The following is a 13,628-nucleotide window of genomic DNA, read 5'->3' on the forward strand; positions in this document are numbered from 1 at the left end:
CGTCGTGATGGATTTTATATGTGAAAACGACTTTTCTATCGGACCCACGGTTTTGAGTTGTAAAACATTTTAAAGTTTCGAATAGGGAGGACTAGGATGACTTAAAAAATTTCTCTCTAATGCATGCACGCATGTGCTTGTGAAGAGAAGGTTGGAGGAACCTTTTTATGTCTGGGTAATTTCTATGTAAATAACATGATAACTTATGCACCACAGGCATGATAACTTATGTAGTACATGTGGTAACTTTTTACCAGAAAAAAAGTCATCGGAATGTATCAACATGGGATCTAGTTTCGTAGATCTCGTCGCTACGAATCTTTTATATGAAAACAGTTTTCAATTGAAGCGACGGTTTGAGCTACAAAACATTTTGAATTCTATTTTTAGATGAAATCTTTGGTGGCATCAGTTTTTTTTGTTTTTTCTGCATGCAACTATGTCCAACACAAAGAGTCCACATGTGCGTGCACGCGAGGGAAGTTTGCATGCAATGTGCATGCGTGATTAGGGGAGAGGAGATATCGTCCGGATCTGCCGCTAACGACCAGAGCACAGTCCTTTCTTTTTATGTTTTTTATACTGTAATGAGAGTTTTTTTAACACAGTACAAACGTGATCACTTATATATACGCACATACACTATGCACACATGCACACCTTATTTTTTTAAAAAGAGAATATATTAATATCGCGAAGATACCGAAAGTGATCTTCTGTGCCCGAGCACAGGCGCTCTTGGTATCCTACCCGCCCACAATCCTCGTGATCCCCAATCCATCCGGTATAAGCCCAGGTATTATTCCCGTATATCACCAGGTGAACCGTTATGAGGGCCCATGCCTCTTGTAACGGGCTTGATACGCCGTCAGCTAAGTGGGCTTTGGCTCAGACGTGCACCAGCGAACTAGGCCGGTATAGCGCGGATCCTGAGCCGACGCCGTCTGATAACCATTTATTGCGGACCAGCACCCACCACCAGTCTACCCGTCTTCTTCCTCGCGATATACATCCATCCCCTATCTTCTCCGCTTGCAGTTCCTCGTTTGCATGCGCCGTCCGCTGAAGGCAAGTCATCAGCACAACCAATTTGGTAGTAAAACCAGGTTATGGATTCTTAGCAACCTACGTCTCCCGCAGTCTTACCTGCCCAACCACTGCAGACACTCCTTGATGAACTAGCAGCTAGTTCTCCTCCGTCAGGCTGGTTGAGTGAACTTTTCAGATGCATCAGATACCTGCACCTATTCTACAGATTTAAGCAAGAAGTTCCTTCCAACGCTTGTTAAACCGAGATTAGATCCATAAGAGACTAACCTCTGCGGATACTCCATCCAGCTTCTGAGATGGATCTGATTTTGCAATCCAGCAAGAACAGTGTGTTTCTAATGGTCAGACTCCCATTTCAAAAAAAATGGTCAGACTCTGAGAGAGGACTCTGCCTGTGCACCATGCTATAGAATTATAGGCACCATCATCGTGCTAAGAAATTCAGTATGCACCACCATATTGCTTACAAATTCAGAAAATCAGAACTTTAATTATAAAATTTTCAAATTTTGGACATCAACAAATTGCCCAAAAATTCAGAAATGTAGACACTACTGTAGTGCTTCAAAATTCAGTATGCTTCACCTCAGTACATTTTTATTATATTTTCCAATTATGGACTCCAACTTATTGCCCAAAAATTCAGAAATGTAGACACTACCGTAGTGCTTCAAAATTCAGTATGCTTCACCTTAGTACATTTTTATTATGTTTTCCAATTATGAACTCCAACTTATTGCCCAAAAATTCAGAAGCATATACACCACCATAGTGCTCAGAAATGGTGGTGCCTATAATTCTATAGCATGAAACTACAGTTGCACACATTAAGCTCTACAGAATTATTGTCTTAAGTACATAGTCTGCTGCACCTCCTCACAAGCCAATCATCCGTAAATCACCCAATTTCTGGCAGTTGTTCCGTCTGTGACCTTCAATCCCACAATTCTTGCACCTTGCTGGTTTACAAACAGGCTTCAGGGCATCTCCCCGGTCCAGGCATGTAGTCCTCTTGTGCCCCTGCTGCCGACATATGCTGCAGAACATTGTCCGCTTGTTGAGTCCCTCGTACGGTGCCTTCTCCCGGCTGGTTGTTGGGCGCCCCATTTCTTTCCATTTCTTCGGCGCCAATAAACTAGTGTGTCTGTTCCCAGTCTCATTTCCAGAAGTAGCATCATCATTCACTGCCTCGATGCCTGCACCCCCACTCACAGCAGCTGCTGTTGGTGGTTGTATTTTTGTGTGCATGATCTCTCTGGTATTGAGTAAGATGGGCTGGCAGCACATCACACGCATCCCTCGTCCATCGCTTCACAATGTGTTTCGGTGGTATCTCTGTAATACGAATGAAATCCATCACCTGCACAGTTCAATTTGGTTAGTTAGTTTACCACATACTTCACAGAATATATATGTATCTGGCAACACATGCTTGATTTGTGTACTAACAATACCTTCAAAACATGGCTACAAAGGAGTCCCATGTGTGCAAATTGCCCACACTCGCAATCGAATTCCTCACCTCCTTCAAGAACATTTACCTTATATGACACCCTACACCACTTTTCTCTCCTTGCAGCCTCTGTATGAATCGCAAGATACAGTTTCCCTTTCTCAAGCTCCTCAACTTGGTATGCACCGCACTCATAGAGTATATGTCCAAACTGCTCGAACATAGCACGTGTCTATATCTTACCAGCATGTCTTTCAATAGCTAAGTTTGCTTTGTATAGTGTTCTACCCTGAAACGTAGAGGTCAGCACTACAAAACTAGTGGCAATTACCAAATGTTGACTTACTATTCGTGTCCGCTTCTCCTCGTAGTTCTCCCCAGCTTCCCTGTCAAACTGTAGTCTCATGTATTTTTTGACAAACATATGCATCAGACAACCAGGTGGGACATAGCTCTTCAGCATGTGGTTTGCAGTTTCACTGCATTGGGTGTTTGTCATCTTAGCACAGAAAACACCTTTGAAATATGGCTTCGTCCACTTGTGTCTTATTTCATACAGTTGAGTCATGTAGTCATGCGTCTTTAAATTATATTTCTCAACCAGTATCTTCCATGCTTCCTTGAATTCATCGATCGCAAGCATGTGATTTACTACCTTGTGGAACTGTGCCCTGAACTCGCTCTTCTTGGTGTACAATGAACCGAGTGATTCCTTCGCCTTTTTCAGCACGTGCCACTTACACCATCAGTGTGCTGTTTGAGGCATCACATTTTTTATGGCGACCTCCATCGCACGGTTTTGATCTGCACAACACCAAATATGACATTAGCCAAAACAACATCATTTTTACACAGTTATCACACAGACATTTTCTAAAATATGGGTTCTGACCTGTTAGAATTGTCTTTGGTGCACTTCCAGCCATCATCCTAATGCATTATGTGGAAACCCACTCAAAAGTCTCCACTTTTTCATCACGGACCAAAACCCCAGCCAAGATGATGCTCTGGAAATGATTATTCACTCCTACAAACAGACCAAACGGCATGTTGTACAGATTTGTTCTGTATGTTGTATCGAAGGTAAAAACGTCTCCAAAGAAGGTGTACTGCAATCTAATGCTTCCATTTGCCCACATCAGAGTTGTTATCCGACCATCCTTGTCTGCCTGCACACGATAAGTGAAGTGTGGGTCCCTTGAACCCAGACCTGCAAAAACCTCCATAGTTTTCCTCACATCATTCTCTGCTTGCTCTCTGCTGATTTTTTCACACAAAATTTTCAGAGCTCTTTTCGTGAATGGCACCTTTTCCATTGAACCAAAAAAGCTTCCTATTATGCTATGCACTTTGGCTAGATTGACATTGTTCTGACACAGCTGCTCCACCAAATCTCCATTGTATGTATCAATGTGCTTGTGGGAAGGCCAGTGTATTGTCTGCCCATATGTTGGAGACAATGAATGGTTGTGATGTTCTCGATGCTCAGCTATGTACCAATCATTGTCCTTCGATCGAAGCAGTCTTATTAATGCAGGGTACACACATCTGCATGATCTAGTGTGTTTCCACCCCTGCTTTACCCTGCAAATAAAAATCATAGGCCTCCTCGAGCTTGTCGAAGCTTGTACCCAGTTCTGGCACGATTACAATGTTGCATGGTTTGTCACCGAACTCCCGTATTGCCTTCTCAAGGGCGCTGGGTCAACCAGGGCAAGGCACCCTTCCTGGAGCAGCAGCTCCAATTCTAACTCTGTATTTCAATAAATCAATATGTTACGCCATATCCATTCTAGTGTCATGAACAAGATCCCTATGAATACATTAAGATGTAATCTAGTTCCTCATTTTCACCAGCCACAATCTATAGGATTTTGTACCGAAGTACAAATGCTTCTCACAAGCATACCAACTGAATTATGGTTTTATCCATTATTGTGCATGTTAGTTATCCACTACCCTAGTCACATACCCTCGTGTTTAATTATGTCCAACCTAATGTCTTACAAATTCAATTATTTCTTGACTTTCATATTCCCCAATATGTGTAAATTAAATTTCTTTGCATGACTTTTCATCCTATTTTCACCATATTGACCAAGCTCGATTTTCAGTACACTATGCATCTCGGTGTCCCATGATTTCAAGATTTCAGCTCAATTTCGCTATCTAATCGACTGAACTGCTTTCTCTTAATCATGCGTTGATGGCTTGATGCTACTACGTAAATCACTTGCCACGAATAAAGCACACAATCGTTGCAAAGAAATTTGTACACAATCATTCCAATGTTCTGAAATTATGTGTCTACAGGTTACTGCATAACTGACCAGCCTACGCGCACGTCAGCTGATGGGATTCAAAGTACAACTAAAATCGGGACAAACAATCTGCAATGTATACACCATTAACCAGTATATTACCTGTGAGTCCAGCCGGAGTTTTTGGATCATCTGCCCAATTGATTGCTCAGATGCTTGTGGTTCCTTATCCTGCTCGGATGCAACTGCACCATGAGCTACACAGATCTCGCCATCAACGCGACCTGTGCCCATTGGCCGTAGCTCCTCGGCTCCTGCCGCCACCACGGGGTAGTGCAGCGGCTCCATTGGTAGCTCGTTGTCGTTGACCTCTTCCATCACCGCGGCGCTGCGACCAAACAAATTCTTTGAATTTGGTTCAGAGACAGAGATCCAATGCAGAAACCACAAGCAGAAAAGGGGGAAGGGAGGACGGGGTTGGGAGAGCGGGGGATTTGTGTTACCTCCTAATAGTTTGCATCAGGAACTCCAGCCCGACAGTCGCCGCCCTGTTTTCCCTGCACCACCGACCTCCGCGGGGCGTCAATGGCGATCCAACAAAACATGGAGAGAGGTGGGAGACAGCACCGCCCTGGCCTGCTTCCTCATTTACTACGGTCCACAGCTCGGCTTACCGGAGTGCTCAGTTCTTGAGCTACGGATCAGGAGTACAACAGCGTCCCGAGCCACGGCTCCGGGAATCTGCCGTCACGGCGCCAGCTGCGGCCTCCGTCACCGGCGCGGCGTACGGCGAACCTCCATACCGTATCCCTTGCTATCCTGAATTAAAAAAGATCGATCAGCTGGCTCACTTATTCCACGCTACGCATCCCCAAGCACTGTCGAACCGTGGGGATAAAGGGCTCACCTGTGCTCGCGAGCAGAACAACCGCGTCCGCGAAGATACCAGTTACACCCAGTCTCTGCACCTACAAGATATTAAAAAACATCAAAAATGTACACAACCAATAACAAAACTAAAAAAGAGGAAAAGTAAAAAACAAAGACCTAATCGTAGTGATGAAACACTCGCAATAACAACACTCTAACCACTACCAAAGACAACACCTGAACTATAAAAAAGTTTTTCAAAAAATACACCTCCAAAAAGGAAATAATGCACAAGCGTTGTCATTGCGTGATCAAAGATCTTGAGTTTTCACTCTGGAAGAGAGTTCGAGATCCCAAAAACAATGCCTTCGCAAGACCATTGTCAGGTCCAACCAATGAAGACCAAACCTTGGGCTTTCATCCTCGAGATTGTGGCTTTGTACTCGAGAAGCACACCAAAAAATGTTGTCTACCTATCTTGTCGCCCCCTCCTATCAAGGCCGCTGCTGCAAGTCCTCAACATCCGACACACAAGGAAAAACCCTGTGCCGCTATTCATCAACGCGACCAAAACTCCTCTCCGCCATTACAAGTCTTCGATCGCTTCCACCATGACTTTCTTCACCATTATCAACACCGTGGAAATTTATACTTAGACATGCCCCATGGCACGACAAGACAATGAAGCTTCATGCCATGCCCTCATGAAGCCTCTCTGGCCAAATATGAGGGATCGCCCAACCAGGTCAATTCCGATGCAGATATCCAATGACGCCATGCGCCAAGAGCCGAGATCTCTGACAGGAAGACCGGAACTCGTCGGCGTCCAGATCGAGGAGGCCGGAGCAAATCGAAGATTGAAGAACAGCAGGGCCAAAACACAGTGGGGATCCCCTGGATCCCATCGGGCTAGATCTGGGCAGTGCTCCCGCCGGCCGCCGCCGCGACCAGTCCTCCACAACCAGGATGAAGAACCGAAGACTGCCTGCCTCCGAGCTCCGCCCCAGTGCCTCCACCTGAGATCGCTGGCCGGCATCGAACCCCCACACCTGGATAGGAGAGAGGGCCCCGCCGCACACCCTACCCCTGAGCATCTTCAAGAGGCTGAGCCAGCATATCATCTTGAGATTTACGGAGTTATCATAGGCGTTTCGAAGTCGACGAGAACATCTCCTCTTACTGAACGGGCATCATCGATCGAACCTCCACACCCGGAGAGGAGAGAGGGCCCCGCTGCACACCCTACCCCTGAACATCTTTAAGAGACTGAGTTAGCATATCATCTTGAGATTTACGAAGTCATAATAGGCGTCTAGTAGTCGACGAAAACACCTCCTCTCACCGAACAGACATCGCCGAAAATTCTAAAGTAAATTCAGAAAAATATGAGCTGAGATACCACTATTCTTCTAACCATTCAACTCCATGTTGATTCGCTACTACCACAGAATTTATCGATAGAGAAGTTTTCCGAACACCGGCACCGGTAGCGATGATAACATTGTTTTCTTTGTTCCATACGGTGGTGAAATTCGGGGAAATCGCGAATTTACAAAACAGGGGCCGTCGCCATCTAGAATGCCCTTGAAACTCACGTCGCCGTGTCGTGTAACAGGAACCCATCCAGCACGGCTGCGTTCCCCACCCTCGCGTCGCATCCCCCAATTCGTTAATCCCATCGCCCTTGCCCGATCCCTCTCGAGTCTCCTCCCTCGCCTCCCCCGTCCCCTTCCCCTCCCCCCTCTCGGATCCGCCCCCCCGCGGCCCGCCCCTCGCCGCCGGCGACCATGTCCAAGTACGGCACCATCCCCACCTCCTCCTCCTCCGCCGCCGCGGGGGCGCCCCACCTCGGCGGCGCCTCCCCGCTCGACTTCATCTCCCGCGCCAAGGCCCGCGGCGCGACGGCGCTGGCCACGCGCCGGCCGTGGCGCGAGCTCGCGGACGTGCACGCCGTCGGGCTGCCCCCGAGCCTCGGCGACGCCTACCTGCGCGTGCGCGCCAACCTCGCCCACTTCGCCATGAACTACGCCATCGTCGTCCTCGTCGTCGTCTTCCTCTCCCTCCTCTGGCAGCCCATCTCCCTCATCGTCTTCCTCGTCTGCATGGTCGGCTGGCTCGTCCTCTACTTCCTCCGCGACGAGCCCATCGTCCTCTTCGGCCGCGTCGTCGGCGACGGCGTGGTCCTCGCCGTGCTCGCTGCTGTCACGCTCATCCTCCTGCTGCTCACCGGCGCCACCACCAACATCCTCACGTCGCTGCTCATCGGCTTCGTGCTCGTCGTGGTGCACGCTGCCCTGCACAAGGCGGAGGACAACGTTGACGAAGAGGTCGGCCGCTGGTACGCGCCTGTGCCAGCGCAGTAGTGTGAGATCGCTCGCCCTCCAACTCTTGGTTCGTGGTCCGTCCATATTATTGTTCAGTCCCGCGTATGCATTTCGGTTCCTCCTACTGCTGGATGGTGTACAATTTGTCAATGTGTTCTTGCTGTGCTATTGTCGTTAATGAACATGAATGCAAGTGATGATGCTTATCTTCCCGAATTTTACCTGTGTAGTTGATAGCTGTGAGCAGCTGAGTGTGCAATTGGGTCTCAAACAGTCACGGTCATGATAAGTGTTCAGTTTGTTTGTCATATAAATTACCTGGTCAGGCAGATTCCCTTTTGGTTCCATGGGTAATTGAGATGTCGCCTTTACAAAGTGAGATTGAGACGTCTTGCAGTTCCAGAAGTCCCTTAAACTGCATTGTACCTGACTTTTCACTAACTTCTAAAAAGGAAGAAAAGAGATATCTAAATGGTAGTTGGTCTAAAATATCTCTAAATGTATCTGCTAGCTCTGCCAGAATTTCATAAATGGTTCAGTGAATGTAGTTTGATTGACAGAGTTTGGGGTATGGCAAGCAGTTGTCACTATCAGGCTGTCCAATCTGATAAAAATAGTTTTAGCAATCATATCATCTCTTTACACCCTGTAACCATAGTGTACTTCCCTGTTTATAGTTGTGGATCGTGTATCTATGTGCTTGTTTTTCATGGAGGGCAGAATCATTGCAAGTGCCAGCCAGAAGAAGACGGATATATGCAATTTGGAAATAATCCGAGAGACAATCCTGGCCTGACAGGCCCTACACTAAGAGTCTTCTGGAAGTAGTGGGAGGCAATTCCTTGCCCACTCCTCTTCCCACCAGGGAGGTACAGCTAACTAGCAATTGAATTGAGTTAGCTTAGCTGTTTGTTGGGTGCAGAGTATTTAAAACTTTGAAATCTGAAGAATCATCATGCTGTAAAAATCATTTCGGTGGTAGGTACTTACACCACACTTCTGAGGGGTCTGTATTTTGCAGTTTCTTTCTTGAGTTGCTGTGTTTTCTTTCTAGACTCAGTAACCATCCTTATGATTATTTAGAGGAACAAATTTCTGTAGTTACAGTTTTACGATTTTACTTAATTTGATGGCAACGTGAGTAAATTATTTCACTCGTTTCTCAAGTTGGTGATTGTTGGTGTGATTTAAATGAGATAGAGAGTAGCTTATTTCTTCGACATTTATCTGGTTGTCTGTTAGCTCTGGTCACTAGAATTTCATTTACCATGGTGCCATCACCATTCTTGGCGTTCTGGTTGCAGTTCACAACTGGCATATGCATTATTGTTATTCTCTTTAACTTGAGCGCGACAATATTATGTTACCAAAGTTTCAGTGAAATTGAGACATGAACTTCTTGTACTTACCAGTTGGATTTGTTGTTGTTGGATATTGATGCTAAAAGTTCATGAATGTGAAAACAGCAACTAGCATGAATGTAAAAAAGAACAACCTCATCCGTATCTAGGAATATTGTGCCGATTCTTTTACCATTTATTGCATCATTCAGTTATGGGCCAGTAGCTGCCTTTTAAAAACGAGACTAGATTGTGCGCGACTTGTTTGATTGTGCACCTATTAGGGTGATTTAAAAGTTAACTCAGGCAAACTTTGTAAGACTAAGACTACTAAAGAGAATCAAATGAGCAATGATGTAATGTTAGGATGCATAATGGCCTTCAAGAGAGTGCTGGAGAGAGCAAAATAACCACCAAAGTTGGAACGAACAATGGTCTGCAGTTTTGTTTTGATATGCTAATTTGCTTGTGTGCGTAATCTATGTGAATACTGACTGAGATACCCACCTTTCGTTCTTTGCAGGGCCTGAGTGTGCTCGATTCTCCTGGTCCTCCCTTCGTTCTCAAGTATTCTATGAGTGTAAGTTTAGCATTGGTATATGGTCTCGGTCCAGTCAGGATGAAGAACTTGTAGCTGGTGGTTCGTCTTCCGCATGACGCTGGTTCATCTGAAGCTTTTGATCCAGTGATGATGGAAGGTTGTAAACTTTGGTCGTTGCGTACAGTTCAAAGATTTTCTCTTGTTTACATGTACCAAATATGGGAGAGAACGAATCTGCACTCTGAAGTGTGAGAACTCAGCTGGCAGGGGCCCTCTGTGAGGCTGGTATGCATTACTTCGTGCTGGTAATTTCTGATCTACTCACGTGGTTTCATCTTGTATGCACACGGTTTTGTTTGAAAGAGATTGTCAATTCCGCGCCAATTAACCGCGCGGCTACTATCTGCAAGCTGTCGGACATCTTGGGAAGTCTATGTAGGAAATTGTTTTACTCTGTTCATTTTATTTACTATATCTTCTGAAATACAGGATGTGTATTGTTGATCTTTTCTTTTATACCTCTCTGTAACTTAATATAAGATGTTTTTTGACACCAAAAAACATCTTACATTTTAATAGAGAGGGAGTATGTTCCATTTTATCTGCGCCTCCGGGTTCAGTATGTACTTGTGCATCACCAAAGCCCAGAGTCCAGCGGCTAAGACGCAGGACATAAATCCTCTCTTGCTTAGATGAGGTATTAAGTGCATAAAAGGGCTTAGCTACTAAAGTCCTCAATGTATCTTACCTTCTTGCAGATAAGCTTATTTCGTGCATAGGCGTTTGCCATAGGTAGTTTTGGTAGTTTTGCATAAGTCTATATGCTTGGCATCATTTCTTTTCGGGCCACCAAAATGTTCTCTCACTTAAATTTCGGGCCATCATTTCTTTTGGAATTTGAAAAGTGTTCACAAAAAGTTGAAAAATCATGGATTTTAAAAGGGGACATTTACATCTATGCCCTTAACTCGAACCCACTACTCAGTGCCCCTAATTTTTAGGTATGCTCAGTTTTGCCCCTCCGCCGTTAGTTTCACTTATAGAAATGCCCTTCTCTGCCGTTACCGTCCGGTCAAAGGTCTTTGACCGTCCTGAAAAAATAGCAAAAAAAATCAAAAAAATATGAAATTTGGTGGGATCGAAGATAGTCATGTCCGCAAGGCGCGTGCACATTTTCATGCCGTTCGGACACTTCGGGAGCTCGTGTCAAAGGAAAACATAAATTTTGTACGCATGCGAGCAGTAAATTCAAAAAAAAATAGAAAAAAAACAAAAAAATATGAAATTTCGTGGGACTCAAGATATTCAGGTGCGCAAGATGTGTGCACGTTTTTGTTGTGTTTGGACATTGTAGGAGCTCGTGGAGAAAAAAAAACAAATTTTAGCTCAAAAAAACTTTGAAAAAATGCACTATTTTGTTTTTTTTTCTCTAGAGCGCCCCGTACGTCATTTGATCACCAAAACTTGCAAGCACTTTGTGCACTCAAGCCTCTTTGACGCCAAATAAATTCAACTTTTTTTGAACTTTTTTGCTATTTTTTTCGAATTTACTGTTCATAGGCATAAATTATTTTTGTTTTCCTTTGCCACGAGCTCCCGGAGTGTCCAACCAACACAAAAATGTGCACGCGCCTTGCGGACATGACTATCTTCGATCCCACCAAATTTCATATTTTTTTGATTTTTTTGCTATTTTTTTCTGGATGGTTAAAGTACTTTGACCGGACGGTAACGGCGCAAAAGGGCATTTCTATAAGTGACACTAACGGCGGAGGGGCAAAACTGAGTATACCTGAAAATTAGGGGCAAAACTGAGTAGTGGGTTCGAGTTAGGGGCAGAACTGGAATTGGCCCTTTTAAAAATGTTTATATGCCTAGAATATTTCTGTGTTTTAAGAAAAATGCTCACAAATATTAAATAATCTAAAATGTGTTCACGAGTTAAAATGCTTTTAAATTTAAAAATGCTCACGAATTTTAACACTTGTTCGCACATGAAAAAACTTTCACAAATTTTACTGGAACGCCCTCGTTTTAAAAAGTGTTGACGGAATTTTAAAAAGATTTACAATGGAATAGAAACAAGCGCAAAAACAAAAAAAAAACAGCAGAAAACCATGAGGAAAAATAAAAGGAAGCTGGAAAAAGGAGGAAAAAGCGGAAAAAATGCCGTGCACGCATGTTTTTTTAGACAAACTTACCAAGCTTTATTCAGAACCCAAAATGTTTACAGGTACAAAATGCAACTTCCCTGGTTGGTCCAACCACACGTGGCGACCACAACTGAGTTTCAAAACATGCACCCTGCACGCATGTGAAGCCAGGAATAGGAAAAACATAGAAAGCTGGTGACGAGGGGACGTGAAGTTTCGACACTCAGGAGCAAATTCTCTTGGTGTGAACAGTAACATCAAATAAATTAAAAAATAATTCAAATAATTCTGATTTTTTGGCATACTTTCACAAATGTTTGTTGTGCATGCAAAATTTCGTCGCAAAATCACATTGGTGGAAGGTGTGGTAAAAAAACAAAATCGATGCTCTGGAAATGTTACTTACAAAAGCATTTTGGAGCTTTAATTTTTTTGGCACGCCTTCCACAAATGTGATTTCACAATGAAATTTTGCATGCGCAACCAACATTGTGGAAGTATGTCACAAAAAAATTCAGAATTTTTTGAATATTATTTCTATTTTTTGATGTTACTGTTCACACCAGGAGCAAATGCATTTGCTGTTGGGTGTAGAAATGTACTTTCGGTGACGAGGGCCTTTCTCCGAAGTAACTCAGTGGAAAAGAAGACGAAATGTAAACTGGGCTGGCCCATGTAGAGAGGGGTATGCATTTGGTCGCTAACTTTGCGTGGAAAACATTCGGCCTTATCCACGATTTTCGGTAGTACTAAGAGTCCATACAACCACGACTTCTCTTGACCGGTCCACCCTGGGCGTCCTGTTCCGTGAGATCAAATACCTTCTCCAGCTTGGTTTTATTGAGTGGAATGTTTTCTTCTGTCCTCGCGTGTGTAATGTTTCTGCCCATGAACTTGAGGCTATTGGTAGGCGGGATGTCAATGCCGGCTACCAAGTGTGGTCGGTAAACCTTTCTAAAGTTGTATCCAATGCGGTGACCGCCGATTTGGCTGGTCCACGGTGATTTTTGAAATGCAAGGTGTTCCAATTCAAAAAAAAAAGAGTCCATACAACGAAGCCCAACAGGCGACGAAACATTGCAATAGGCAGGCGAGCCCCGACCGATCGTGGAAGCCAGCACTTTTTTTTTTTTGAGCAGAAGCCAGCACTTTTTTTCTAACCCCCAGCCGCCTGTTCTCGCCTCGATAGATCTTGCTGCAAGATGTCTGCCGCCGCCCCCTCTGCTCCCGCTCGCAAGCAGCCGGCCGTGGAATCAATCGGCGGTTTGTCTAGGCAGCAGTGGGTACTACGGCCAACTCTAATCGTCGTTGCTTGCTTGCCGCACGTCCGCGCCTCCATCCAGTTAACTCGCCACCAGTTATCTGCCAAGGTACACACGATCTACTATGCATACGTATCTGATCCAACTCCCATTCCGTTTCAGTTTAGCCATGCCTTGTTAATCTGAAGATAAGAAAAAATAATATGATATAGATTGTCTTTTTCATACGAATTGCCCAATCTCAAATCTGGCCTAGTGCTAAATAAATAATGTCAGATCACTGGTAATAGTACAGCTGTATTTAAACTTGGAGAAAATATATGCTGGGCTTATCTATGTAAATGGTTATATTTTTTGTATATCATGTAATGTTA

General features: G+C 44.5%; 1 protein-coding gene and 1 long non-coding RNA gene across 4 annotated transcripts; one reads left to right on the forward strand and one right to left on the reverse strand.

The window, feature by feature from the left end:
- Nucleotides 1-743: 743 nt before the first annotated feature.
- LOC125542889 lies at nucleotides 744-5,670 on the reverse strand. Of its 2 annotated transcripts, XR_007298161.1 has the most exons (6): nucleotides 5,268-5,670; nucleotides 4,927-5,152; nucleotides 3,396-4,256; nucleotides 2,505-3,307; nucleotides 1,318-2,410; nucleotides 744-1,238 (listed from the first exon to the last, which is right to left on the reverse strand). It is a non-coding gene; the product is annotated as an uncharacterized LOC125542889 (long non-coding RNA). The 2 variants fall into 2 exon arrangements; XR_007298162.1 differs by lacking the exon at nucleotides 744-1,238 and having other exon boundaries at nucleotides 1,714-2,410; nucleotides 4,927-5,169; nucleotides 5,268-5,664.
- Nucleotides 5,671-7,261: 1,591 nt separating this feature from the next.
- LOC125542890 (PRA1 family protein F3-like) lies at nucleotides 7,262-10,440 on the forward strand. 2 transcript variants are annotated; one of them, XM_048706111.1, is made up of 2 exons: nucleotides 7,262-7,998; nucleotides 9,822-10,440. In XM_048706111.1, the coding sequence occupies exon 1, from the start codon at nucleotides 7,422-7,424 to the stop codon at nucleotides 7,995-7,997; it is 576 nt and encodes a 191-aa protein (XP_048562068.1). In that variant the 5' UTR covers nucleotides 7,262-7,421; the 3' UTR covers nucleotide 7,998; nucleotides 9,822-10,440. The 2 variants fall into 2 exon arrangements, with proteins under 2 accessions (XP_048562068.1, XP_048562067.1); XM_048706110.1 differs by having other exon boundaries at nucleotides 7,266-8,025.
- The last annotated feature ends 3,188 nt before the right edge of the window (nucleotides 10,441-13,628 follow it).

Source organism: Triticum urartu, chromosome 3 (genome assembly GCF_003073215.2).
Source record: "Triticum urartu cultivar G1812 chromosome 3, Tu2.1, whole genome shotgun sequence".
NCBI lineage: Eukaryota > Viridiplantae > Streptophyta > Magnoliopsida > Poales > Poaceae > Triticum > Triticum urartu.